The 27318-nt window shown below is 41.8% G+C and overlaps 3 protein-coding genes and 1 long non-coding RNA gene across 6 annotated transcripts in view; 3 read left to right on the top strand and 1 right to left on the bottom strand.

Annotated features, from left to right (window-relative positions):
• The window catches only part of LOC146207575 (SH3 domain-containing kinase-binding protein 1-like), a 44529-nt gene extending 37725 nt beyond the window's left edge, over nt 1-6804 (top strand). For all 3 annotated transcript variants that reach the window (XM_084588719.1, XM_084588729.1, XM_084588714.1), the window contains one exon: nt 209-6804. In XM_084588719.1, the coding sequence (XP_084444845.1) occupies nt 209-361 (153 nt within the window). In that variant the 3' untranslated portion in view covers nt 362-6804. The remainder of the gene's footprint in view (nt 1-208) is intronic.
• A 744-nt stretch (nt 6805-7548) lies between these two features.
• Nucleotides 7549-8550, bottom strand: LOC146207574 (COMM domain-containing protein 2). The gene has a single exon (XM_084588736.1). The coding sequence runs from the start codon at nt 8368-8370 to the stop codon at nt 7765-7767; it is 606 nt and encodes a 201-aa protein (XP_084444862.1). The 5' UTR covers nt 8371-8550; the 3' UTR covers nt 7549-7764.
• A 177-nt stretch (nt 8551-8727) lies between these two features.
• On the top strand, nt 8728-25430 carry NKAIN (Sodium/potassium-transporting ATPase subunit beta-1-interacting protein). Its single transcript, XM_084588688.1, has 6 exons — nt 8728-9116; nt 9324-9461; nt 9557-9637; nt 11436-11630; nt 13862-13922; nt 20199-25430. Exons 1-6 carry the CDS (start codon nt 9063-9065, stop codon nt 20654-20656), a joined length of 987 nt encoding a protein of 328 aa, XP_084444814.1. The 5' UTR covers nt 8728-9062; the 3' UTR covers nt 20657-25430.
• A 387-nt stretch (nt 25431-25817) lies between these two features.
• Nucleotides 25818-27317, top strand: LOC146207572 (uncharacterized). Its single transcript, XR_014703840.1, has 2 exons — nt 25818-25980; nt 26784-27317. It is a non-coding gene; the product is annotated as an uncharacterized LOC146207572 (long non-coding RNA).
• The last annotated feature ends 1 nt before the right edge of the window (nt 27318 follows it).

The following is a 27318-nucleotide window of genomic DNA, read 5'->3' as shown; positions in this document are numbered from 1 at the left end:
CAATGTCAGATTACCTTCTTGAAGAGGCTACATGCTCTAATGCGCACAAATATGAGTTTGACAACACGTGCCGAGCCATCGGTCATGCGTGAGAGAGTTACAGCCAATGCTTTTAAGATGCCTAGCAGACAGAAAATAACTTGTGCATGCATATTGTGACTGCAGAATTATGTTTTTCTTTTTCTTTTTTTTTTTTTTTTTGTTACAGATCAACTCTCTGAAGGAGACAGTGGAGTCAAACCGAAACCAGTACAGCAAACTGGTTCGTGACCTCATGGCTGAGATTGACGAGGAGAAGAAGCTGCGCATGACTCTTCAGGTGGAGATTGACCGACTGAAAAAATTAACACTCACGGTCTGACCCAGTGCTGCTGTCTGACCGGCTTTTGCGGTCCGGCCAGACTTGTGGGACTTCCCCGTCTGAAGGCAGAGAGAGAGAGCCCCACAGCACGCCGCCAGCCGCCCTCCAGCCAGCTTGTCAACTCAACATTGCAGGACTAGTAAAAGCCCCTCCTCTTGCCTTCAGAATCTCGGAACATCCAGGAGTTTTGTTTTTATCGAGTGGGCCAAACTGGTCTAGGGCATGTAAATTTCCCCAAGTATTCAATTTTTGCCATGGACGAATGGTTAGAAACTAAAACTCTCAAATTAAAGTCATGGCATCACAGGTCCAATGCTAAACTTGGACATTGTTTACTTTTACATCAATTTTTTTTTTTTTTGTTTTTTTTTTCTTAGTATGGTGTAACACATAGTTAAGTATAAAGCTAGCATTGATTGGAAGTGTAGCTAATGAGGGTTGTAAAATGCATTTCAGCCTTGATCTTTAAACATAAAATTGACCTAGAGAATTTAATTTTTATTAAAGTGATGTCTCGAGCCATGATGCTTTGCATTTACTGTGGTGTTGATTGCTGTGTATTATTTAGTCAGGAAATTAGGGGCCAAAAAAAAATATTAGCATGTCATCTGCAGTTTGAGATAGTGCCATTCGGAGGGCACAAAGCACAAATAATGCTGCTGGTATTTAATAAATCCACACATATTCAAGTGCTGGTGTGTTAACAGCTTATAACAGAACTTATCGCTGCATTGTGGTTGCCTTTACAAACGGGAGAGCTGTAAACATATACAATCTTCTGCAGTTGTAATGTCGCACAAGACTGCATTTGCGTGCTTGCTACAGTGCAGCCTGTGGCAAGATCTGTGCCATTTAATGATACTACCACCACTGCATCTCATTTTCGGAAGGCCTGCTTCATGTTCGAATGACACGTTTAGACGTTTAGTATAAGGTTGCATGTTTGGGGTGGTCATGGCATAGAAGAAAGAACTTAAAATGCCAGTATGGGTCTTTGGTCAGATAAATCGCATGTATTTCATGGCTACACAAGCACAAGTGATAGGTCTCACAGGCTCTGAGATAGTAGGCAGTCTGAGGCTTGAAACAGTGTAGAAGTTGCATTTGGTCGACATACTTCCTGTACCCAGTACATGAGCAAATGGTGTATTTTGCTGTGGTCATAAAGTAAAAGAAATGGTATCTCCTCTACTTTTTCTTTATAGATTTACTGGGTACACCCGGTTTGTTGCAAAATCTCCTTAATTTGACCCCAGTTAATTCAGAAATTCAGATAACTCAAACTGGGAATGCGGTCCTGGCTGACACCCATATAAGTATGGCTTGGGATGCTCATTAACTTGGACAGGGGGGTCACATCAAGGTATGACCTGTGAAGCCAGCTGTGTTCTGTATAAACATCCCCAAACTTGAATTTCGTGGGTATGCACACTATGGCTGTTTTTTAGGGCTGTTCTTAAGCATTTTTCCTAACTCTTGCAGGGCAAATTAATGAGATTTTATTGTAGTTCAAGGACCAGACTGCCTAGTTTATCTTGAGCAAGCTATCACCGTTGTGGTTGCCACAGTTCGTTTTTCTTTTTTTCTTTCTTTCTTTCTTCTTTCTTTCTTTTTTTTTCTTTTTTTTTTTTTTTTTTTTTTTTTTTTTTTTTTTTTTTTTTTGTCATTGCACTGTGGTGGTGTGATGTGAGCAGTGCCTTCCTTGCTTTATCATAAGGGTCATTCAGGCACCTTGGTTTTGCATTTTTTTCACAAGGTGCTGGTGTCTTGCTTTTCTTCTCTTTCCCGGTTGTCTTTTTATTTCTTTTACCCCTTAATACCAAATATTGTGCTTAGGTGAAATCCTTCTCATATTAGTATTTATGGACAGACATCCATACACTTATTTTCTAAAGTGAGAGTTGGTTCAGTTCTGTGTATGTAGGTGTAGTAACTGTAAGGGTAGACAGAGATCAGACCATGTGCATGTTTCTGGGTTTGGGCTTATTATTAGCCCACTCCATTGTCTTGCTTGATACTTGGTGACCTTTGAACCAAATGTGGCGACATGAACGGTGATCCAAATTGCTCATCCACGTGAAAATTGTCTTGCTTTTTATTCTGTGATGTTTGGGATAATGCGATCTGCAACCTGTAACAAACTGAAGATTGTGCCTCGAGTGAAAACATGGCTTTATGGTTGTTGTTGAGCCATCACAGAGGAGTGTAAGAGCTTCGGAGTGGAATGCCGGGTCATCAACACCACCTTTGACCGATCGTGTGGTTGCAGGCAATATTTTGTTGCGTCATGGTGTTAACATGGCCAGCATCTAAGCAATTGATCTTAACCATACACATGGTGTTGGTAAACGCCTAGTTGACTGTTAAATGTGCATGCTATATCTCATTTCACTTTTCTTTTCATGTGCGATTTATCATGAAAGCTCCTGTAAATACTGAATGTTTGTTTACGTCTGCGTTCGTCGTGAATCGTGAAGAGCTACGATATCAGCAACACGGGATAACTGCTATCAGTGTCATTCACAGGTTCCTGGCCGTACTAGCACTTACTTTGCAATAGAAAATACAAGTGTGCTCTGTGCTGTGGCCATTTTTTTTTTTACTCTTTTTTTTTTTAGGTGTGGCATCTGCTTAGGTGGTGCTAATCATTTAAAAACAAATGTCTTGCTATTCTTGCTGAAAGGCTGGCTTGTTTCTCTTTATCTGTGTGGATTCGAGAGCCTCTCCATGTATCTATGTCATTCAGCGTGGTTCTGCGTTCTTGCGCTACCTTGTCTGATAGTCGAGATCAGTTTTCGTGGTTTTGTGATTTTAAAATCCAGTTTTAATTTGCCAAGCGTAAGATGCCTTATATTTTTTGCGGAAAGGTGCCAGGTTTTTTATTAAGCAGCGTCTCAGTGCTTTGGTGTGGTCTAATTAGTGGCACCTTGATTGGAGATTCGCAGCAAGTATAGCAAAGTGTGGCGGCGCCAGGCTGGTTCAACATGCAGAACAGAGAACATAATATGCAGGTTTTGGACAAACATGACGAACAGCGAACAGACCAGATTGACCTGCTGTAACGTGCAGGCCTTCTTGCATTTTTCTATGCGCTCTTTTTTACGAGACTGGGAGAAGGACATTGATTAAGCCTGGTTATGGGGCTTTAACTGGTTCCTTTTTGTATGACGAATTTAATTGCATACCAACACTTTACACCAGCCCATACGAGGCTTTGGAACGAGTTTTCACAGAAGTGCTTGTTTTTTGGGACTTCTGACTGACTCCGAATTTTTTACGGCTTTTTTACTCACTGCGCTGTCCCAAAGAAATAATTGCACTTCTGTGAGCAACATTGTGATTCTTTTTCTTCTGAGGGACTTATGCAACGACTTGTGCTGATACTTCGTTTTCTCTTGTGTGTGCGCCCGGGCCCATGTGGGCACTGTAATTATGAACAGTGTGTATTATTACTCATTTCTGGAATTATCCGCAGCTCTGCTATCCTCATTCTACCGTGAGTCATGTGGAATGCGAACTCTCAATTACCCGTGAACAAATCTTGTGGCCGGTTATGCGCACCTGAAATAGCATGGGAATGGACCTCAATCATTTGCAACACAGGACCACAGACACACTGAGCGATTCCCAACCTGATGTGAGCGCTCCGATGGAGAACTTAAGCTGATGTCATTACAGTTCCTAAAGAAGCAGGCTGGCATCGGTAAAGTTGTCTTACAAGCACTGTGAGCATTCTTTAGTCACACTTTTTTTTTTTTTTTTTTTTGCATGCAATTTATCACTTTGCATGCATGAACAGCTGCCATACAGATGCATTCATGTTAACAACCACTGAGCTGCTTCAGGTGTATATTCTGCTCTGCTGTGAACAGTGCAAAATGAACTAAGATTACAGTGGTCTTTGTCACCTGCAAGTACATTGCTTCCTGCAGGCAGCTTCTGATGAAAACTTGTGAAAATCAGGGCTCCAGAACACATTTCCATTTATCCTTTTTGTGATGTGAACATTCCTGATGTAGATAACCATGCCAGCATTTCATGGCACTATTGTACGGCTTAGCAAGGGTGGCTTTTATACACTTTTACCTTTCGCGGTATGTAACCACTAGCGCATTCAAAACTTTTTCTTTATAGATGTGCTGAATAGATATATAGATGAAAGTAATATAGGTGACTGTGGTCATACTTGTTATCTGCTGAAATAGCTTAGCTATTTACAAAAGTACATATCTATTCGAGCCAGTGTTTCAGCTCTCTTATTGCCTTGTCTGGCCTGTGAATAAGTGGTCCCTGTGCTGTCTGGTGGATAGTAGCAAGTAGCTTGATTTTTCTTCAACGTTGAGAAAAACAATGTGGCTTATGTACACCTGTAAGACAAGGTGAGATTCCTGAGATTTTTTTCCTTTGTTAATTGTATCATTTAGACAGTGTTCAGTCTCGTGCACTTGTGTGAAAAAGCGTGTTGTGGGCTGCAAAGTGTGGCTGACAATTTTCATATTTTGTCAAACGAGTTCATATCTTACCATTACTTGACACACATGCAGCACTGCTTTAGCTTCACAGCGACATGGTTTCAACCTATTGTACTAACTTGTGGCTTCCGATCACTCATAATATCAAACGGAACGCCTAATTATCATTCAGGCCGTCTTTACTTCCCACATGCGAGTTTGCCTAATTGCCTGCATGTGCCTTGAGGCACTAAAAGCAGCAGGCTCGACTGGGACTTTTTCAAAGGTCTATGCGGCATCACTCTTTCACTTGAGCTATGTAGTGCAAAACAAAGAAGGTCGCATATGACATAAGCTTCAATTCTGGTGACTGGTCACAGATGCATGCAAACTTAGTCTCTGGAATTGGCAGGTGGTACTTTTCACCTGAGCACTGAACACGAGTGTTGTGTACTCGGTCATTTTTGGCTCGGGGAAGTTTGTGTGGAGAGTGCCAGAGAAATTTGGCTCTTGTGTGCTAACTAGACGTTCCATACCGCAAAGACTTCCATTTCACATCTTGCAGCCTTTGACTTGTTGCTGGCGGAGGTTGAATCTTAATGCTGTGTGTATGACAGTAAATGCATATGAATTCAAGGATCAGCCACATGCCCACACCAAATGGCTTTGTGTGTTTCATTTTTCGTATTTCTAGAACAGGCCACAGGTTGCATGCAAGGCCTGCAGTTTGAGAGCATTTGGCCTGTATGGCAAGTTTCCTGCACTTCATTTGTGTGATGGTGCACTCACAGTGGAATTCCACTTAGAAGCACTCCTGAATCTGCCTCCTTGTTACTGAAGTGGTGCATCCTGGTGCATGGCATAGGTTCCATAGTACTTAACATTTGATGGATGTGTTCCTACATTCCACCCTGCAGAAATGGGTTCTTAATTTCCAGGTGCTAACTGAAACTTGGCCACTGAAAGCCTCTTTGATATCTTCTATTTCAGCACAAAAAATGATATTGTCCTGAACACTTGTCTTCTCAATTTATAAGGGCACAAATTGGTGTGCTGAAGATATATTGCCAATGACTTAGGTACCTTGAACTTACGTTGTGGCTATTGTAAGGTTTGTGATGCAATTTAGCAATAAAACTGTGGATGTCAGTCTAGTTGACGTGTAGAACAGCAACGCTTTTATGCCATACAATGACGTGTGTCATATTGTGTGTGAAACTGTGTGAAAAGCGTGTTAGCTTTGTTCCATTTGTCTATGAAGTACTTTGGGCTGTACTTGGCTTGCACTAATCCATGTCGAGTTGTACAATAGTGTTGCATACTGCTACGCATTAACTTATATGTCCAGCACAAGAGCATTCAACACGGAGTAACAGTATTACTGGCGCAGTTAATTTTTCTAGTGTTTGCCAACAGGCATGAGTGTGGTGCCATCATCCACAAATGCCAAATTCAGTTACTGTAGCATTCCAGCTTTGACAAGGCTGTTGGCCAAGAAAAACATCATATAGTTCGCATTCTGTATTTTGCTTCTCGTGTGTACAATTGTGTGGCTTGTGCAAAATTTGGCCTTGTGATGGCAGTGCATTTCAATCTTGTGACAGCCAGTAAAGCTTGAGCTTGCTGCCGTGAATGGAAACATTGTCTGTGGCGATGCACCGAACTTAGCACTTCAGTGCTGAGGCAGGTTGTTGCAGTTTATGAAAAGTTGCTCCCTAGCAGCCACTGGGTTACAAGAAAGGAGCCTTAAGCTGATGGTGCACATGCTTTGTGTGTGGCTATGGAATTTAGTCACCAGGTATTTCCCACACTGAAAGGGAAACAGGGCACTTCCCCTCATTTTGTCACAAGAAAACCTACACACTGTGACAATCCTCTGAGCTCAGTCTGTATGTAATATAATAGATTTATATATATATGAGATGAAAGTATGTAGGTGACCTGAATGTGTAGCCCTTTCGTACAAATAAATGGTATAACCTCTGAACAAAATCGGCCAGTGTCAGTTGCTTTCTTGGCTTGCTTAGCACACCACTACTGGTTTCAGACACTGAAATTGCTGTGCATAACAGCTTTTCATGAAATGCAAAATTGAATTTTGTTTGCTCTTAGGTAGTGACAAAAAAAAAAAAAAAACAATGGGACTGTGTGTCTAAAACGTTGCGCCGATGGTTCAGTGACTCATTCTGCCATCAGGCAGCCACAAAGTCCACCTCGTGCGGTAGGAGCCCATTATGCCCATGAGTACTTATGCACGTGCAGTTATTGTCTACATCATGAATTGTGTCAAGGCCAGTTTGTAAGGATGCTTCTTTGCAGGGTGCTAGCAATTATGTTATATTTCACACAATCATTCTCCAAACAAGTGTTCTTTGTGGGTCCCAATCTCAACACGACCACCACCAACTGTAGGAGGAGAGCTGCAACTGGTAATGGAAAAGAAAATGCTGGACCCAGCGCAAAGTCTGAAGTTACGGCAGTATCAAATGTCTTGCAAATGCAAGGAACTTGTTTGCAATAAAGTTAGTATCCACTGCATATGTGACATGAGTGTCTGAAGGCGTGCAAACAAATGACAACATTGCTAGACTTAAGGAAAGCAGATAAGTAATGAAAGTGATAAAGCTTCCCCGGCTATCTGTTCCTTATGAAAAATCTGCCACCAGGATACTGAAAGAACACATTGTGCAAACAAAGCACGTCGCCAAGCAAAAACGAGTAAACGACACACCAAGGTGCTATCAGCACTGCCTTTATAGCACAGTTCTAGCGCGACAAATAAAGAGTAGTGTATGTACAATTCACTTTCTGAGCGCCGTGTTTTAGCGACCCGTCAAAGTGTAGGAGGCCTTAGGTTAGAATGGCTAATTATTGCAAACGGTACGCCGCGATACGATGCCGGCATAGCTTGTAAACAGGTCAGTTGAATCTTGCGCGGCCATAACGGCCTTCTTACTTGACGTGTTTTGCGATTCTGCGCATGTGAAGCGATTTGGCACTTTGCAGCGCTTCCTCTAGCGACTCTGTCATGTGCAACAGGTTTAAGGGGTCCGTCTGCAGCACCACATCTTTGGTTTCATCTCCGTCACCACGCTTCAGCTGGAACTTCAATGTCACGAGAGGCGTCACATGCGACTTGAGACAACGGCTAGCGACTTCCGCCTCCAATCGCCACTCGAGACGAGAGAAGTTCCAACAGGGTATCGACTTCTCAGAGAGAAACTTACGTAGGCTCTTCTCGTTGTCAGTGTGGTGTTTCACGAGCTCATCGCACACAGACTGGGGAAAGCTGAGAAGCAGCAATGATTCCCGGAAGTGCTGTTCGCTGAGCTTCAACTTGGCGGCTTGACTAAGGAGATGCGACAGGCCCTCGACGGCGCCTTGAACGACGTCGTCCTCGACTTGAAGCTTTTGCGCGGCAGAGTGGTACACCTTAGGGTTCACACCGCGCACAAGAAACTCGTTGGCGATCTTGCAGAACTCCTTCGCCACTGGCTCGTCGACGTTTTCAATAAATTTCAGGTGCTGCTTGTGGTCGTCGTCCAGTAAAAGCAACATGGCTGCGGTTGAGACTATTCAATTCAAACCATTCACCACTAGCAAGATGAATAGCATGTGTTATCGCTTCTTGCCGTGAGACCCATGAAAAACGCCCACCGCACAAATGCTAGCCGGCTCAGAAACGAAAACCAAAAACGTAGCAAGAACTCCCGTTGGGTTTACAATGTAGCCAGAGGAAAGGCCGAAAGACCCTCTTGGTTAAGTTTGTCTCCTTTGAGCAGTTCTCTCCATAACGTCGTGAAAAAAAAATATGCAATAAAGAAACTGTGGTTTACAAGTGAACGTTGTCTTTATTATTACTGCAAGAATAACATTCCCACATTCCCGTCGCTTTGGCTTTGCTGGCTTTGCGTCCGCCACTTCCGCGCATGCTCATTGGTCCGAAGTTGCTCGTTGTGTTGTGTGTGTACATGTAGAGTTTCACGCAACTAGCTTCAGAATAAACAATTGTGAAGTCATTCAGATCCTGAAGATGATGCATCCGAAGTGCAGCCTTTATTTATCGCCGGAAACACTACAACGCCGGTACAAAGATAGTGTGTGACGTGAATATGTGATGCGATGGTTGCCATGTTAGTGTCACCCGCAGTGCTGCGGTTGTGGCCGCTTCAGCGAGCAATTGTTTGGTGTTCACCCGTGCTTTTGTGGTTATGAAGAGTTGAACAGTGGTCGTTTATTCCCGTCAAAGCATGTCTTGCTGCGGCGCAAGAGCCCTGGTCTTGGCGATCTGCACCATCCAGTTGGTGAGTTGATCATCCCATCCCACTTGCTTCGCGATACAGATAAGCTCGGCATTGTTTGATCTGTGTACTGTTGTAGTACGTACTGCCTGGACATCGCCTGATTTATGCCGTTTGTTTTGTTACCTGCCGTTACTGCACCCCATGGCGCTTAGCTAGCGCGGCGTTACCTCGATACGTGGTTAACAAAAAAAGATTGTCTTCGCGCAGATCGCAACGTTCCAGCGCCAAGTCTTCGACTTCCTCGGGTACATGTGGGCGCCGATTTTGGCAAACTTCTTCCAGATCATATTTGTCATCTTCGGTTTCTTCGGGACGTACCACTACAGGCCAAGATACGTGGCTGCTGTGAGTTAATAAATATATTTCGGGCAGTTAAGTTCGAAGCATGAAATACCGCAAAGGCAAGAAACTCACTGGAAATGTGTATTTTTGCATTGCAGTACATCTCCTGGACGTTGCTGTGGATAGGCTGGAATGTTTTTGTTATATGCCTTTACATGGAAATCGGCGCTTTAAGCAGGGTAAGGTTGTCTTACTATGCCATTACACTTGGAAACCTAAACTAGGATGGTGTTGGTAGGCTATCAGAGTGCAGTCCATCTTTTAAACATTCGGGAGCACCTCAGTAAATTGTTGCAGGAAGCTCGTGTTTCTGAGAGCTTTTGGAGTCTGTGAACATATATAGCTCCTGCTGCATTCAAATCTTGGGCTCACCCTTCCTTTCATGCTGCAAGCCTTCCAATTTTTCCTCATTTGGCTTGACTGCACATCATCTAAATGAAGCACCCATGTTAGTATGGCTGGACACTACTGGACACTGATTTATTAACATGAGAAAAATACTTGCTGAGTCTTCATTTCTGACTTTTTCAGCCCAGTGGATCACTAATGAAAGGCAAATACACAAAGTATGCAAGAATTATAAAATTGTGAGAAAATTCTGCAGACTTACTTAAAGGTATTCGAACACATTGAATAGCTGTGTTACACAGAATGTCGAAGGACATGGTTTTGAACCTGGCCACGGCAGCCATGTTTTGATGGCAATGAAATGAAAGGCACCCGTGTACTATATAGTGTCAGTGCATGTTAAACAACACCAGGAGGTCAAAACTGTCCAGAGCCCTCCACATGGCGTCTTTCACATCCCAAGTCACTTTGGCACTTTAAATCGCATAAACTAAACGAAACCATCTGTCCTGGCAAGCACTTGGGATGCGCTATCATGTCAGCATTTTTAGTGGTGGGTCGAAGCGCTGACTTAGCATTAGCACACAATGACTTCATAGCCCTTGCAACATGGTAGAGAGCTTTTCATTTAGCTCTCTAAAGGACATTTTATTTTATGTAATTTGAGCCGCATTGGTCTTTTTTACTACCTATTCCAACATCTGTTAGCTGAACAAAAATTTGTATTGGGTGAGCCCTGCTCGCTGCAAACCAGGCAAAAGGTGCCACAAAACACTAAAAGAACTGGACTCATGAGAAGCCAGGCATGACAGCCAGCCTATGACAAGCCTGGCTCGTCCAAGTCTGTTGTGGTGTTAGTTTTTCTGCTTGTGCATGTTCTTCATGCGGCTGCACCATAACCCAACAATTTTCGATGCCATAACGAAAAATTTCTTCTACTGTACCCCAATATCTCCATTTCCTGTGTTGTTTGTCTCTAATAGCTAGAAAAATCCAGCAGTTTGTAAAAAAGGTCAACAAATTTTGATTTTTACAATTTCCTGAAAAATGAAAAATTTCCTATATAGAACATCACCACTATAGGTCCGTGTGTGGTGGGGAAAGCATCCTGTTGTTTCTATGTCACACATTTTTCAGTAGTTATGGTTGTGCAATGCTGCTTTTCTCAAATGTTTCACTTCGGCATCTTTATAGATTTTAAAGTGAGGGGAAGTTGGCTGCCTGTTCTGCAGAGGGTCGAGGTTGGAAGGTGCACATTTAATTACTTGTGGCTGTTATTTTACCTTCTCCGCAGACTCATACAAAGAAACAAAAAATACACTGGAGAATGTGAGAAATCGTCTGGACATATGCTAAAAAGGCTGTGTTAAAGTTGATCGACAAATCTGAAAAATTGCATGCTTGCTCGGAGCCCAAGCTGCATTACAGTAATTTTGGTACAACTTGGCTGTGGAATGATAAAAATGAAACATGTTTTCTTTTAATACAGGTTATACTCGCCATTTGAGGCAACGTGTAACAGTTATTTGCACACTTGCTGTGTTTAGAGGTGTAGCAAGTTAGTTTTCGAATTGTTAGGCAGTTTACATCGCTATGGGCGATGTAACTTTGCCGGAACTTTGTCTCTAGGATTCTAGCATTCTGAACATGGGCACTGGAAGCCGGAGCTGGTGGGAGGCGAATGGCTTTGGTTGCACGGCTGTCTTCAACTATAGCTCTTCTGACGACATCTTAGCTGTCACCAAGCCAGTGTCGGTGAACGGGTGTCTCCTGGAGTACTACTACGTGGAGTGCATTCAGGCCGGAGTGCAGTGTCAATTAGCGGTAAGCATGCTACACCCCTGACCCTGGGCACGTGTCCAACCATGCTCAGAATAATGCTTTCTTAATCTCAGCATGATCAAAATTGACAGAGCACATAAGAGGTGATCACATTATCTGCCTTGTGTTCTGCATTTTTGCTCATGCTAGGTGCCTTGAAATAAAGAGGTACCAAGTAGCCCAAAATTGAGCTTTGTAGAACTGCCGTTCTTCCTTCTCTCAATGAGAGTTCTTGAAAGTTCATTTCTAATGACACATTATTTTTTTTTCTTTGTGCCTCCTGTTTGAAAGTCATTTTCCTGTGTCTACAGCACACTTGAGAGAAGTATACAAATTATTAAAGGAACCCTGAAACATGCATGTTGCCTCTTTAAATTCATTTACATTGACCCACTTTTCCTCCCGTATTTTCTTAGCAGTTTTTGGTGTGTAGACATTTTCTTGTGTCACTTAAAAGAAAGCGTCATAAGCAAATGGCTTCCATATATTCAAGAGCTGGGAGAGTACTACTTCACTGAAGAAGAGGAAAAAATACTGGCTGAGTGTGTGGAGCTCTGTGCAGGTAGCAGCTTGCTTATCTCTGTAGCTCCTAGCTTAGTACTGCTTATGAGCAGCATTGAGAGAAGAGGAAAGGCATCAGAGACGAAAGAACAGCCTCAATGGAAGCTATGTCAGGGCCCCTGTAAGGCATCGGTTTTCTCACTATTGGTTTGTGCATCATGTAATTCAAAATCTTTGTGCTCGCTGTGCTCATACTTTTTCTTATTGAGATATTGTGTTCATATAATCAGTATGCGCAAGCACATTCTCAGTAAACATTGCAGTCAGAATTGTAGAAGTCATACGGAGCATTCTTTTCTTTTTTTTTTCAGCTTGCCTGTAGACGTGTTGATATCCTTCTTTGCTTTTTAATGTTATGATTTGAGGTCGGCATTTTGAGCACTTGCAATGTGTTTGGGGGAAATTCATGTGCATCTCCACGCTGGCAACCATGGCATTTGTTGAGGTCTCTGCACAAATCTCCTATGTATCTCTGAAAGAGTTCTGTTTATCCAGTAGTGCAAAGTTATACTCTATGGTGTACTCATTCTGTAACACAGTTTTGTGTGGTACTCTCTTATATCACAAACCAAGGCTTTTTACCTGTATTTGTTTGGATATAGTCACTTTCCTAGTGCACACTGTGCCTCCTAAACTAAACATTGGTTTACTTCTTTGGAAGGTATTGGTTATTGGTCTTAGCGCCAAACACAAGGTGAAAACACAAGGTTTTCACCTTGTGTTTGGCGCTCTTTGGCCTGAGACGCCCTTGTGCCATTAAAATCTATCATCATCATCATCTTATAATTTTTTATTTTTTTTTTCGTAAACATACATGCACCTGGAAGTGCTGTTAAGCGGGCAGTTACACCGATACCTCAAAAGCTGCTTACATCACTCAGCCATGTGCTGTTGTATAAGAGTCAGTTGGTTTAGGTCAGTTAACATGGAACAGCGCAAAAAATACAACGAAAGAGTGTAGCCATCCATGTCATTCTTGTGTCCCATCTCTGTGCTGTTTGCATGAGCTAATTTGGTAACTGCTGTTCTAGGGTAGCAAGTTGTGTGCAGCACTGTCTGGACTGGTGTTCCTGTATGTGGAGCTCGTTAGACTTAACTCTTTGGACAATTAATGTTGCTAACCGGTTATGAGAGCTGCCAACATTTAAGATGTTAAGGACGATAATGACAGATATGTGTACAGTCGTGAGCAAAAGTGGTATACAACACTTAGCCGGCGGCAGTGCTCGAGAAATTTGCATCAAAAATCTATTTCGAGACAGCGACAGGGGCAGTGCTAGCCACACATGCATATCGATACAATGGGGTCCCACTACGATTGTCTCAATCAAAGATAGCTCGTGCTAGATGGCGTTGAAACGCAGTTTTCTCGAGCTCCACCATCGATTAAGTGTTGTATACCACTTTTGCTCACAACTGTACATTGTAGCTCATGGGTTAACATGAAGCTTGGCAGTGGAGTTTTGTGTACCTGGATTTTCGTAAACCTTGGTAGTAATAAGCACTACCGCCATGTGCCAGAGGTAGCAGTAGGCCCCATCATGGTCTCATTGTTACCTTCGAATATCATTTTCTGCACATTGATAGAGCCGTGCAGCACCCTTTTGTGAACATCTACACCCACACAGCAGTGCTCACACCTGAAACTGAATTTTTTCATGTTTAACCTGCAGGTTGTGGGCTTCATTGGAGGCTGCTACCTAATCTATCTTTACACTCAGGAAGATGATTCATGTAAGTCTACCACGTGCTTCTAACTTCAGTCTTTTGCAGACGCTCATGAATGTATATTGCAAATTGTTTTTGCAAGGAACCTTTTTGTAGCTAGATGAATCTCAACTTTGCACTTGGGTCACAGATTGCCAGAGATAGTAGTTGCTGGAAGTTGTATAACAATCATTTAGCTTAGTTAGTGAAACCCCAAGCTTGAGCAGCCTGCTGTAAAGAGCACAGGCTTCCTATGTGCGAGTGAGCCCCGGAGTATTTCTTGCAGCTGGCGTTATCCTTAGAAAAGCAACCTCGGGATGGGCCTACCTCTTATGGCTTCATTTTTTCTTCTGTAGAAATTATTGTCCTGTACAATGTGCAATTCTAAGGTAACGAGCAAGCCATCAGTACATGAAGTTAAAATATTAATATACCCGTAACATTGCATTGAGATCGTAATTACATCAGCTTGCCTTGCAGAGGCATTTTATTTCCCAGGGCACTTAAGAATGCGTATTGCCATTCCCTAGCATTGACTGTTTTCAGTGCTCCTTCAGCAGTGCCCACACAAGTTTATGCCTGATACAAGATTACTAAGGCTGCTCTTTATTTATTTATTTTTTATTTTTTTTTTATTTTTTTTAATGTGTTAGCATTCGAAGCCTCAGGCTTGCAGAGGCGGCACCGTAGTAGGTAATGCGACAGTCGTCAGCTGTGTTTGGAAATGTGCAGGAATGTTTCGACGGCTCCACATACCCACTTGTCATGGAGCCGGAAGCAGGGCCTTGCACGTAATGGGGAATCCCAGCATGCTTGGACGTACCCTACCATTCAGCATATGTACGCTCACAGAGGATAGTAACATACAGAGCAGAATCAGCGGCTAGGTCTTGAAGCTTGACTGAAAATCGCCATCAAGCTGCTGTCATAAGTGTAGAACAGTTTTGCATCTGTTGCATTGTTCCACACTGTGGGTCATGAATTGCACGAACTTTACATGTGGCTACAGGTGCTCTTAGCAAGAATGGCATGTAATGGCACTTCACATATGGAGGGTGCTTTAGATAACAGCTCACTTTCTTTAGCGTGAGAGCATTAAGGCTCCCATTTAGTGGAAGAGGAAGTGGCCTCCCAGTGGCGGCTTCAGAGTGGTGAAAACCGCGTCACATGTTACGTCGCATTCTGACGAATGTGGTTACAACATGACATGTAATGCTCAGTGCTAGTCTCATATGATCTAACTATGTAAAATAAATCATTCCCGCTTAAAGAAAAGTTTCAAGAGCTTTAGTCGAGGTTCCAACTCGTGACTCTTGGGTTGTGTGTCAGAAGTGCTGTCCTCAAGCCATGCAGGCACACTTGTACACCTTGGGTACAAGCAGGGCAATATATATCTGTCGTGTAGTCTTTCACTTCACTGCGGAAGCACCTTGGAGGACTGCAGGTCGCTGTTGCTTCAGATCCTTAAGGCAAAGCTTGCGGGTTGCCCTACTTTAATTTTTTTGCTATACAAAGCGCATGGATTCAACTGGAACCAACGCTCCGGTAGGTTGTCAAGTTGTAAAGAGTGCTTTATTGTATGCAGAGTTATAATCGTGGTATACTTTAGTACATGTGAGTAACTTCAACCTGAAGTACCACAACTTTTGCTTTTTTTTACTTTGATTATCAGCATTTTATGTCTTTGTATATTATTAGGGGTTGGAGTTTTCGGTTTTTGTTTTCTGAGAATTCGGCTAACTTTTTTCTGTGTTTATTTGCAAACACAACTTCCTTTTTATTTTTTTTTTTCGGTTAATATTATTTTTTGCTGAATAAATATTGTTTTTTTTTTGTTTTTTTTTTCTTTTTATTTTCAGTGAGATAAAGGCATCTGTGTACAGTTAAAAGTGACGCAATGTACATTTTGGCTTTTTTTTTCTTGCATGGTGTTTTATGTAGTTTTATTTAATGTACAGTTGGTTATATATACAGCTAAGAACTTGGAAGCAAATGTTATTGCCATGATGGAAATTAGCATTAAGACAAAACGTATGTGTAAACGATAAATTCACATGCTTGACAAAGGAGTAACTGAAATATTATTTATTACGATCAAATTTTTGCATAAAGCAAATCACTTAAGAAACAAATGCGCTTCTCTCGGCTTGTGTCTGAGAAGTGTCATGTGGCGAGAAACTGGTGAGCTTTGGTCTCCGCGATTCCTGAATACACTTGCGCTGCAAATTATCTGGTCTGTCCTTCGCCCCTCGAAGTGCCTGCCTTGCCGCAGGCGCCCCTTCTCGAACGCTTGACAAGTCTATGAGGGTTTCCCCATTTGTGAGACCATGAAAAATGCCTCAAAACCCTCAACCGTTTTAAATCAACGATCCCACAGTCTCGCATTGTGCCTCTGGATTGAACACTGTTGTAATTTTCTCCCGTCATCGAGAGTTTGCGGTGTGCATGAAAGGTACTGACCTTTTTCGGTTTAAACAGAACCTTTTAAAATACTTCCGGCGTACCTTTATCGGTGTTTTTCGGTTTAAACCAAAAAGTCCAACCCCTATATATTATATAGGTATGAACTACCACGAGAGTTAACTTTTGATAGTTCGAGCTCAAGGAGCACTGCTCACTTGTTCACATTAACAGGTGCCATTTTGGTACACTTGTTGTTGATGGAACCAACTTCAGTTTCTATAAACAGTAAGCTCGAATTAATGCCAGTACACTGTCGTGTGTTGCTGACTTGATTAGAAAAACATAATGACAGCATTTTGGTTAGTTCCGGGCTGTACTTGAGCCGTGAAAATTATGTGAATGAAATGTGAATTTGATAAGGCCCCGAAAGGTGGGGACCCATCTTTTTTGTGCAATGGTGTTGACAGTGGAGAAAAGTTGCTTCTTTGCGTTATTGCTTACATGCAGCTTTGTTGCTTACATGTTATCTAACACCTCATTCTTGCACCAGTGCTTCTTAATTTTTCTTTTTTAGCCTGAGGAGGTTGGTGCAAAGGGAGCCTCAGTGTATCACTCACTCCTGTCTGCTTTTTCAGTTGATTTCATTGGTGGCTTTGACTCTTACTCAGCATACATAACCCCACCAAAGCCATGTCGCATGCAGAACACAATGTATGTATTCTTTCCCTTTCTCTCTCTCTCAGGGCTTTCCTCTTGTTGCTTTAGCATGATGCAGGTTTTTTTCCTTTTTTTTTCATGTATTTTCCTCTCGCTTACTAACTCACTTTACCTGCACGCAACTGTTGTCATTCTGTGTATTTTTCTCTGCACTGCTGTTTATGCAGACTGGAGTTTGCTCGCACTTAAGCTGAAATGTCTTTAAATTGTTGATTCTACCTGCCAAATTATTTCTTTAATACTGCATTCTTGCTAAATATCAATCATATTGGAATAAAGGAGCGACAGTCCAGTTGCCTGGCTTTTAATCTTTTCCTTACTGCAAACAGTGACTTAAGGCTAGGGGCAGTTCCCCTAGAATAGCATAGTTTTGTATACTCAGGTTTGTTTAAAGTAGCAGGAAGGATCAATGCCTTGTACCACAAATACTGCCTAGCAAATGGCATGTTTTGTTGTAGCAGAAACTAAAGGCTGAAGGTAGTGTGTGAAATTTGTGCATTTTTTTGGGGGGGCGGGGGGGAGGGGATACTCGGCAAACATTCCCTTAAAACTCCTCCTTGTTCATTTTCTTTTTTTTTTTTTTTTCTTTGAGCCCTTGTTTACTGACAGTGCTACAATTGGACAGACTATTAGATTTATAAAGTCGTTCATGTTAAAAGAAGTCATTCACAGTGATTCATTTTGAATCACTGCTGGGCTATTCATGGAGCCAACAGTGATTCATTTTGAATCACTGTTGGCTCCATGAATAGCCCAGCAGTTCAATCTGTATCCATGCAGCTTGCTTTTAGCAGGCTCTGTGCTATGGACCTGAGAGGGTTCACTTACTGAATGTTTGAACTGTTTTTTATATTTATTTATTCATATTACTCCTCGGGCCCAGAGGCATTACAGAGGGGGAGTGGTAAATGTACGAAAAATGAAGAGGATACAGTTGGTACATAAATGTTAAATAGCACATGAATATACAATGTTAATTAAAGCTACAAGCGACTACTCATTATAAATGCCAACAAGTTCTGCGGGCAGGTGGTTCCAGTCACATGACTGGAATGCGTGCGGCAGGAATGATTGCAAGAAGCATTTCATGTGCATGACGTGATTACAACTTTGTAATGATGATTCCTTAATGCGGCGGGATACATAAATTGGAAGGGAGATGAGGTGATTACAAAGAGAGGGACGTGATGGTACAACTTATGGAACAGGGTGATGCAGAAAACTTTTCTACGCGGTCAGTGATGGGAAGGAGAAATTAGTATTCATGACAGTTGGGCTAGCAGTTCGGTTGTAGTTAGCAAGGATCAAACGTACAGGGTTATTTTGGACCATCTCGAAATTATTAATTAAGATCTTATGAATACGGTCCTATACCAGTGAAGCATACTTAGTTTAGGTCATATAATCTTCTACATAGCACCAGTTTCAAGTCTGAAGGAACTTAAAAGAAGATTCGACGTAAGTAACCTAGCATACAGTTAACATTTTTAATTATGTTCTCGGCTTGAAGGGACCAGTTAAGGTTACAAGTAATGTGAACACTGTGTTATTTGTATGACGAAACTGATTCCAGCAAAATATTATCGATGTAATAGTAAGGTGGCACAGAAGTTTTTCTAGATACGCGCATGACATTGGATTTGCTAATATTCAGCTGCAATAGCCATTCCTTGCACCAGTTACCTTATAGCAGTGAGGTCTGAATGAAGTAACGTAATGCCATTAACATTAGTTATTTCTCTAAAAATGGTGCAATCATCACCGAAAAGGTGAATGTGAGAGTTCACAAGAGCGGTCATTAATGTAGATTAGAAGTAATAGAGGTCCAAGGCCAGTACCTTGTGGAACTCCAGAACACACCTCTGTAAAACTGGACTTATAATAGTTAGCAAAAATATATTGTGAGCGGTTGAGTAGAAAACTTTCAATCCATTTCAATAAGTTACAGTCAGTATTCACTTTTGGTAGATTGAGAAGTAGTTTGTGACATATCTTGTCGAATGCTTTTGAAAAATATAAGAAGAAGGTTGGGCTTGGTGGATCAGGTTTTATTGGAGACCTGAAGCCATGGTCGCACACTGTGGCGAACCACACTCCTCGATGACGATGGGATGACGAGAGAGCAGGATGAAGATGAAGCACCACGTTCACCCTTGTGAAAGATGAAGCGGCACACAGTGCCCACAATATGCAGTCATCTAGTGGTGAGAGTTCTAGAACATGATGCAATGCATATGTAAATGATATTAACTGTGTTTCACAAGAGTAAGATTTTCGAAAACCATGTTGCGCTGACATAAAAAATGAGCTCGATTCAAGAAAATTAACAAGGTTAATGATTATTATATGTTTGAGCATATAGCTGCAATTACTGCTTAGGAAGCGTTAATTGATCCAGTGATTGCTGGAAAAGGTTGGTTAGCCTTATGGAAGAATAAGCTGAAGTGTTTTTTAAGAACTTTAAGAACCCGGAGCAGAATGAAAACTGAGTCCACCAATAAGCTTATTGACACCTGGAATACCTGGAATATCAATAGTTACAGGGGCATGGTAATATAGTTAAAATGGTATATTGTTGGTATGTGTACATCAGATATAGTTGTAAAGTTGTCAGTAAATGTGCAGTTCAGAATCGTAGCACAAATGTCAGGAGGGATGGGGGTCACCTGGTGGGTAAGTTAAAGCGATGCTATCATTGGTGGAAGGAATAATGATAAGGCAGAAGGTTTTCACATCGGTAGTTAGCATAGAGGGCAGTGCGTATGAATGGAATTGCATTTTAGCAGAGTATTGGTTCTCATAAGAGGCCTGGATTGGGCTAGCAGGTTTAAAATGACGTTAACAAGGACAGTGTAGATAAAGCACAGGGCACACAGAAATGTGGGCTCTATCTTTTCTTGGTAATGTTTGTTTTTATGAATGCTGCACAAAAACCCTTACTTATTCCCTGATAGAAGCATTTTGAGTTCACCTGTAGTAAACATTTTAAGTTAATAAATACTATTATAGCCCTTCTTGTGGCAGCAGCATCAGGCTAAATAGTAAAATTTTTCTGTCTTGTGATGCCCTGCCTGCCTTTCTTAAAACAGCCACCCCTGTGTTTTGTTTAGAAATTTGTCATCACAGTCGTGTTTGAAAAAGGTGCACTGAAATCACTTTCTCAACTTCTTGGGCTGGCTGCAGTTACACAGAAAAGAAGAAGCAGCAAAAGAAAGCCATTGAACAGCCTGCCTTATAGCATCGAGTTCCGAACTGATCCACCAGCCAATGATGCTGGCCCAGCCGTGGTTCCCGGACTGGGCCGTGCTCCCATGACACCACGTCGAGTGAAACGGCGCTCGACTCGCTCCAAGCGGTCATCGGGCCAGGCGCAGTACCAGAACCCCGTGACACGCCTGCTAGACCGATCGCTAGACACGTCGAGCAACGACAGTTATGCCCACTTTGGGGGTCAGTGCAACCCCACCTACCTGGGCTCCCGCACCAGCCTCCACTCACTGTACGGCAAGGCCAACCCCAACCTCAGTGGTCCTCTGCGAACTGCCCACCACCATGGCACGGCTACCGGGCTGTCTTCCACAAGGCAGTCCACACGGGGGCGCCATCAGCCCTATGTGGACAGTTCCGAAACAATGATTTGAAGTGTTTGGACTGTGCGTGCTGAGTGTGTGTGTGTGTGCACTTGTGTGCTGGGCTGTGGGCACAACTAAGGGCTTTGACATGTTTCCTTTTGTACTTGAAGTATGGGAGCGAATGTACAGGGTCATCCATTGTTATTTGGACATGGTTGCTGTCTTCAAAGTGCCATTGCATCCTAACCCACTGAGCAATGAAATTCAGTGGCAGGTCATGTGAAGCACCACCTTAAGGTCTCTCTATGCTTAAGTCACTTTGCTGCGACATGCGGCCGTGTCAGGTGCAATGACACTTAGAATGCAGTGGCCGTGTTCAAACTAAGAATGGACGACCCTGTACTGTCGCATGGGTTCAGGCCTAATGTCAGCAAGCATTATGAAAGGAATGACCTCCTCAGTAATTAAAAATACTTAATGGTTCCTGCTTCTGGCTGGAGAAAATGTGCACTGCATTGTGTTTTACACAAACATGTGTATTGTAACAGATTAATAAATAAGGTTATCAATAAGGTTCTTCTAGTTTGAGCTGCTTGCAAGTTTCGCAGCCCTTATTCTGATACATTTGCACTTAATTTGGATGTGCTTTGTTAGAGCTGGGTGAGGTCCATTACATTGTAAAGGGGTAAAGATAGTACTAAGACTTTGACACAGTGAACTACTTACATGTAATTTTTATGATAGTTCACCTGCAGGAGTACCTAATTATACTCACCTCCTTCATCCTCAGTTATCATTGCAGAATTTTTAGCAGTTAAGCAAGATGGAAGGGATTTGTAGTATTGAAAAATTGAGCACTTCAAGTTTAGCATTGTAGTATGTACAAACAACATAATACAGTTGCTCCTGCAGCTTTGTTTTGCAGAGTGAAGCTTCTTTCTTTTTCGTTACATGCTAATACACTGACTGACACATGTATAATTTTGTTAACTATGTGCAGTGAGAGAGTCTGAGTTTGAAAATCAAAATGGCATATATTGCTTACACCCTTCAAGCACTTGTACGTGTCACAATGCTTGCTTTGAAGTGTTTAAAATATGTTTTAAGTTGGTTCATGTCTCAGCAAAATATTTAGGAGTGAAGTTAAAAGCTGCATATGGGTAAAGCTGACCACCATGCTTTAGTCACAACTGTTTCTCCTATCCATTGAAATGTTGTTGTCCTATTTTTAGCATCATTTACTGCAGCCATGACTGAAAAACTAGTGATCGGCCCCTCCGCACTTTTGGCATGCAATGACATCTGTACAAAGTTTGTGAACTTGTGGGTGCTCATTTTTTTCTACGTGTCTTTTCAAACTAAGTTTAGGCTTTTTACAGCTGTAATCTTGTTCTGCTCATTACAACACACTGTTTTCCCTTATGTTATTTCTATACTCCAATATTTGCTTGACCTGTAGTGATCTTAGAGGTTGGCTGGGGTCGGGAAGGAGGAGTCAGTGTAAAACTTCTCTAGTTTTAGCACTTTTCTACCTCTTCTCATTTGTGTAGTTACATCAGGACATTCAAGCCTTGACTCCATTCACTGACCATTTTGCATGTCATGACAAATTTTTTTAATTTTATGTGAACTTTACATTCACACACTCTGCATATTTCAGCATGGCTATTAGCTTAAACATTGTTGGAACTGCACAAGGAGACAGGTTTCCCACTTTGTATTTTGATTGAATTGTCTGGTGGGGGTCAGGGTTTTTGTTTCTTTTTCACATATTCAGTTTTACTTTCTAGTAGTACAGGAATGCAGCTATGAAAAATTATATTTTTATTCTTTTCAAATATTTTTCTTTTCTTTGACATTGCATATTCAGCAGTGTTGCTCTTATGGTGCTCTTTTTTTTTTTCTGTTATCTTGGTAGTCCTCGCATTTTCCAGGTAGGCATTGTCTACACCTTTATATTGTTGACTCAACCTATGTGCATACTTGAAAATATGTGCACATTTTCTTTTGTATATTTTCTCTCGCTATTGCTTTTTGCCTTCTTCTAGTTCCTAGTTGTTTTCTCATGCATTCTTTTTGCTGTCAGTTTGCAAACAGCCTAGAGCCGTGCAATCTTTCCCATGTGCAGTTGTTGCTTACTGTGTAGTTTTGCCACACCAGTTTGCACAGCATTATATTATTTGATTGTCTTCTTTCTGTACTACGCACAATTTTAACGAAGACTGTTTGTGAGTCTTCTACAAACCAAAGATCAAACGCTGGCATTGTGTCTGTTATTTGTTCTCTCAGTGCGTTTGTTCATCTTCAGCTTTGTAAATAGTCATCTTCAGTGACCACTGAAATCCTTTTCAGAATATTGGCTGTGCCATTTTGTAGTTTATATTTTGTAAGACTGCATTGTATTATTTGTTTTTATCATGGTTGTGCCTATTCCATATCATTCCTTTTACTCTACAGGGACTGTAGTAGTGCTTTATGTGCCAGTATCAGATGGGGCAAGCCTCTAGGGTACAATGTGCAGTGGCCATTTCATTGGGGTCCATTTAGATTACTACTTTTTGTTCGTAAGTTCTGACTTATCTTTCTTTTCCATATGAACTTCTCTTGTGACCTGTGCTGCCTGACTTAGTATAATTTTAAATGCTGTGGTCTGTGCACTTCAAAAATAGAGTAGCTACTTTGAAGACCATAGCTTGATTAACATCAGTTAAAAAAACAAAAATTGATGGTAAAAGTTGGGAACAAGGGTTAAAGGTAATAATGCAGAGAACTCGTGCGCAATGTGTTACATGCACTGTCATTTTTGCTGTATGAGGAGTACATGTGTTGTCTGCATTTAGTCTTTATTCATTGTTTCTAAATGCACCTGCATTCATCACATGACACCCATTTACCTGAACAGCTGCCCCAGTTAAAGGAAATAAGTCAGGAAGTCACAAAAGGCAGAAGTTATAGACTCAGAATATGGCCTACATACACATCTTCAAGCTGTGCCATTTCCCTTGCATTTTGTTTTTAACGACCCTGCTCGAGCAGAATCAGGTAAAATTGGTTTATTCAGTCTTTTAACATTTAGTCTCATGTGCTTCAGATATTTGCTAACAGCTGTGGTTTATAAAACTGGAACTATAATGGAAGCAACATTTTTATCATGCGATGCTATGCGATTGGCTAGCTGCACTATCAGTTACTTATTTCATCATGACATTATTTGCACCAGTACACGCTGAACCACATTGTGCAAGACTGGATTCTATTTTAGAAATAATAACTGCCTAGGAAGTTAACTTTGCTTTGAGAGCTTGCTTATCAGGCCATTATGTCACGTTAGGAGATCAGCCATAATCAGCTTATCCAATTCTCATTGTTTGTTTTGTGAACGTAATTAAGTTCTTGCTGTCTGATATGTGCCTGTCTGAACAAAAACCTGAATGTTTATGTCAGAGTAGTTTTAGCATTTGACTGCTCTGTTTTGTGTCAGTGACACAGTAGATTGCATTTATTTAATTAATAAAAATATTGACTTCCTGACTTTAGCTGAAGGTTTTATGCATCTGCATTTAAAGTGCATCTATTTTACAATATTCCATTTTATGACTGCAAACATTCCAGTGTCGCAGTACTGTACCACGCTCGCCCTGCTCGGGGTACTTTTAGCAGGTCTGCTAAGATGCTGAGGAACTTGCAACATTTTATGTCAGTGGTGTAGCTGCTGTAAGTTACTTGTTTGTGGTCTGTGTTTAAACTGTTATGGATGCTGTGTCCTGTGTAAATAATTTTAGGGTGGCCTGTCCACATGGCAGATATGGGGAGCACTTATTTATATAGATGCACACTTGTTGAGTAGAGAAATGATGCAGATATACGATTGTCATCACACTGACAAAGATTAGTGATGTGACATTTTGTGTGTGTATGTGAGAAGGCATTGCTCAATGGGCCAAATAAATCTGTAGTGGATGCAAGAAGCAATGAATTGATAGGGAAGTTGTGGAGCCAATTATCCAGTAGCATGTAGTGTTTGGCAACACAAAAAATTGAGCTGTAGATAGAACAATCTTTTGATGCAGTTAAGAGCTTAATAGCATATGCATACCTTGCACATTCAAGGGGTCTGGATATAAGGCCAGCTGCAGGAAAGTAGATGCATGCTACTCATTGCCGTATGGCATTCCTAGTGATCTCACCAGCAGTACTGGCTTGACTGCTGAAGAGTGTTTGTATAGATGTTGGAGATGAACCATTGCCAATATATGCATACTGGTACTATTTATACCACAGCTGCTGCAGTTTCTGATCCTCTTTGTACACTTGTAATGACTGTTACTGTAAACCTGACGCTAGAAAGACTGTGATTAGGTTCGTGGTTCAACCTTACTAATAAAGCTGATACCTATATAGGCTTAATGTTCACAGGTTTTAAGAACACTGTACACCTTTGTCTGTCAAATAAGAAGCTTGTAGGATTACATTTGTGCGTATAGCTCACTCCAGGTTAATTTTACCATTCTGAAATGTTCACATCATTTTGTTATGACACAGACCTCATTCTGTGCCGACGTTTTCCATTTGCCAACTAGAAAAAAAAAAAATCAATTGTTGGGCAGAAGTTGCTGATATGTTTTGAAAACCTTGTGCCATTATAAGCACACCACAGAGAGAGTTTCTTCTAAGAAAGCCAGTGCTTTCTCACTGAAGAGTTCTACTACATGTGGTATGTTCATGGTAAATTTCCTTAGCATGTGTTTATGCTGCTAGACAGGTGTACTACTGTTGCTTGTGTTCACTGCCAGTTTGTATCAAAAGCACCCAGTATAAATAAAAAAAAATGCTTTATTTTGCATCTCAAGCATGTCACAGTTCTTCAGGAGTAAATGTTCAATGTGATAATGAGGTGACTGGCGGCGGATTCGACTGCGACTCTTACTGAACGGCATTGGTTCTGGTTTATGTTTCGCGAATGGCTGAAACCAACGTATTAATTGTCTATCATGTGAAGATAAGGTGCTAATGCTAAAAAAACAAAAAAAGCTGTGAACTTGTACTTTTATACATATATATATATATATATATATATATATATATATATATATATATATATATATATATATATATATATATATATATATATATATATATTTCTTTTTTTTTTTTTTTTTTTTAACACTGGCGTGAAGGTTTCGATTCGGAAATGGTTGCCGTCGCGCTTGTCAGAGTTCTCAAAAGGTGGCTAGGTGGCGTGACGGTTGCGTCATCGGCCGTAGTTTTCATTTCGCGCGCGTGTGTGGAACGTTTACGGTTGTACGTTGTTCACGTTCGCACATCGAAGTTTAATCATGTCACGGCGAGTTGCGCGTTCGGACGGTTACATCGAAGCTGTCAAGTCCACACGCGTAAGTACGCTCTGCGACCTACTGTACGCATGTCTGTCTCGGCGACTGTCCTGGCCTGTGTCTGAGTTACACATTGCATACTGCGGCCCTTGTCGACTGCTCGTGCTGTGCTTCGAAATGCAATGACTTTATCAAACTGCTTCAGTGTTGTACTTAATGTTGACCATGATGAACGACTACGAGCTGTAGTCAGCGTAGCAAGCAGAGTAGCGCGCAGTGCTGTGAAGTTTGCTGCGCTGGGCCGTCTCGCGGTGTTGCGCGAACCAGTTGTACTGCCCTTCCCGCTTGCAATTTCAGCACCGAGCTTACTTGTTCGAAAATAGAACGTTATAATAGCTCTCTGACACTTTGGTTGCCATTCTCTTTGTGACGCGTCTTTAGCGATGTCCGGGGTGTGCAACCAAAGGTCTTTTTTGGTGTCTGGAAGGAATGTCTTAATTATTTTGAAATGTGGACAATGTTTGGAAGCTGCGCTATGCGCGCAGCCTGTGAGCTTTGGCGTATCGACAGTTCCCCATAGCTAATGAGCAGCCCTGAGCAGTTAATTCTACTGCAATAGCTGTCGCGCACGGACGTGCATGAAAAAAGACGTTCCAGAGGCCGAAACATGAGTGAACCGTAGGGGCTTGGCACTATGACAGAATCGTTGAGAGAAATGTTTGATCTCGGTTGTGAGAATAAAATTGGGTATGAATATACAGTGATGACGTGGTGACTTTAGGAATGCAGTGCCTTGGTTCGTCTCCGTTAAACTGGTAATTTATTCGCAGTTTCTGAGCTCGGCTTTGTTTTCCTACTCGCAGGGTGCGCAGCAGAGCTGCGTATGCAACCGGCCCGTTGCTTACGTTACGTGCCAAACATGTGGCACAACGGTTATGAGTCGTGTGCAGAAGGTGTGCCTGGACCACCCTGCTGTGATACACTTGATGGACTTGAAAAAGTGCCCGAAATGTTTCTCAAGCAAACTGTTGGAAAAGTGCCCCGCAAATGACAACCCAAGGCAGAACTGAAGATGCGCCACCGCCGCGGTCTGCTGTACTCTAGAGGCCATGAACTATTCCTTTTGTTGGATTTGTGTGTGCTGTGTTCGTAATGGTGGTGTCCCACGCATTTTATATTGTTTGTTTCTTTTTAGCTGCCCACAAGTATGATCCTCTCGGCCCCCGTTCCCCTGGTGTGAAAGAACGATCGCAATTACACATTTGTTTGATCCCCCTCCTCCATCCTAAGACTTGTTTGTCGATGTTCTGCCACGACAGACTTCAGGGGTACTTTGGCACTTCGAAGTTCGCCGCTCATTCATGAGTGAAAAATAAACATCTATTGAATGAAAAGTAT

The sequence above is a fragment of the Amblyomma maculatum genome, chromosome 1, assembly GCF_055883805.1.
Source record: "Amblyomma maculatum isolate TAMU_Amacu chromosome 1, ASM5588380v1, whole genome shotgun sequence".
Classification (NCBI taxonomy): domain Eukaryota; kingdom Metazoa; phylum Arthropoda; class Arachnida; order Ixodida; family Ixodidae; genus Amblyomma; species Amblyomma maculatum.
Note: the sequence above shows the minus strand (reverse complement) of the source record. Positions and strands in the feature narration are given on the sequence as shown.

What these genes read in the sequence shown, in the direction of transcription:
- NKAIN (XM_084588688.1), top strand. Translation starts at nt 9,063, where the DNA reads ATGTCTTGCTGCGGCGCAAGAGCCCTGGTCTTGGCGATCTGCACCATC. An exon ending in GGCCAAGATACGTGGCTGCT is followed by an intron (nt 9,462 to 9,556) that starts GTGAGTTAATAA and finishes TTTGCATTGCAG; the next exon opens with TACATCTCCTGGACGTTGCT. An exon ending in CACTCAGGAAGATGATTCAT is followed by an intron (nt 13,923 to 20,198) that starts GTAAGTCTACCA and finishes GGCTGGCTGCAG; the next exon opens with TTACACAGAAAAGAAGAAGC.
- LOC146207574 (XM_084588736.1), bottom strand. Translation starts at nt 8,370, where the DNA reads ATGTTGCTTTTACTGGACGACGACCACAAGCAGCACCTGAAATTTATT.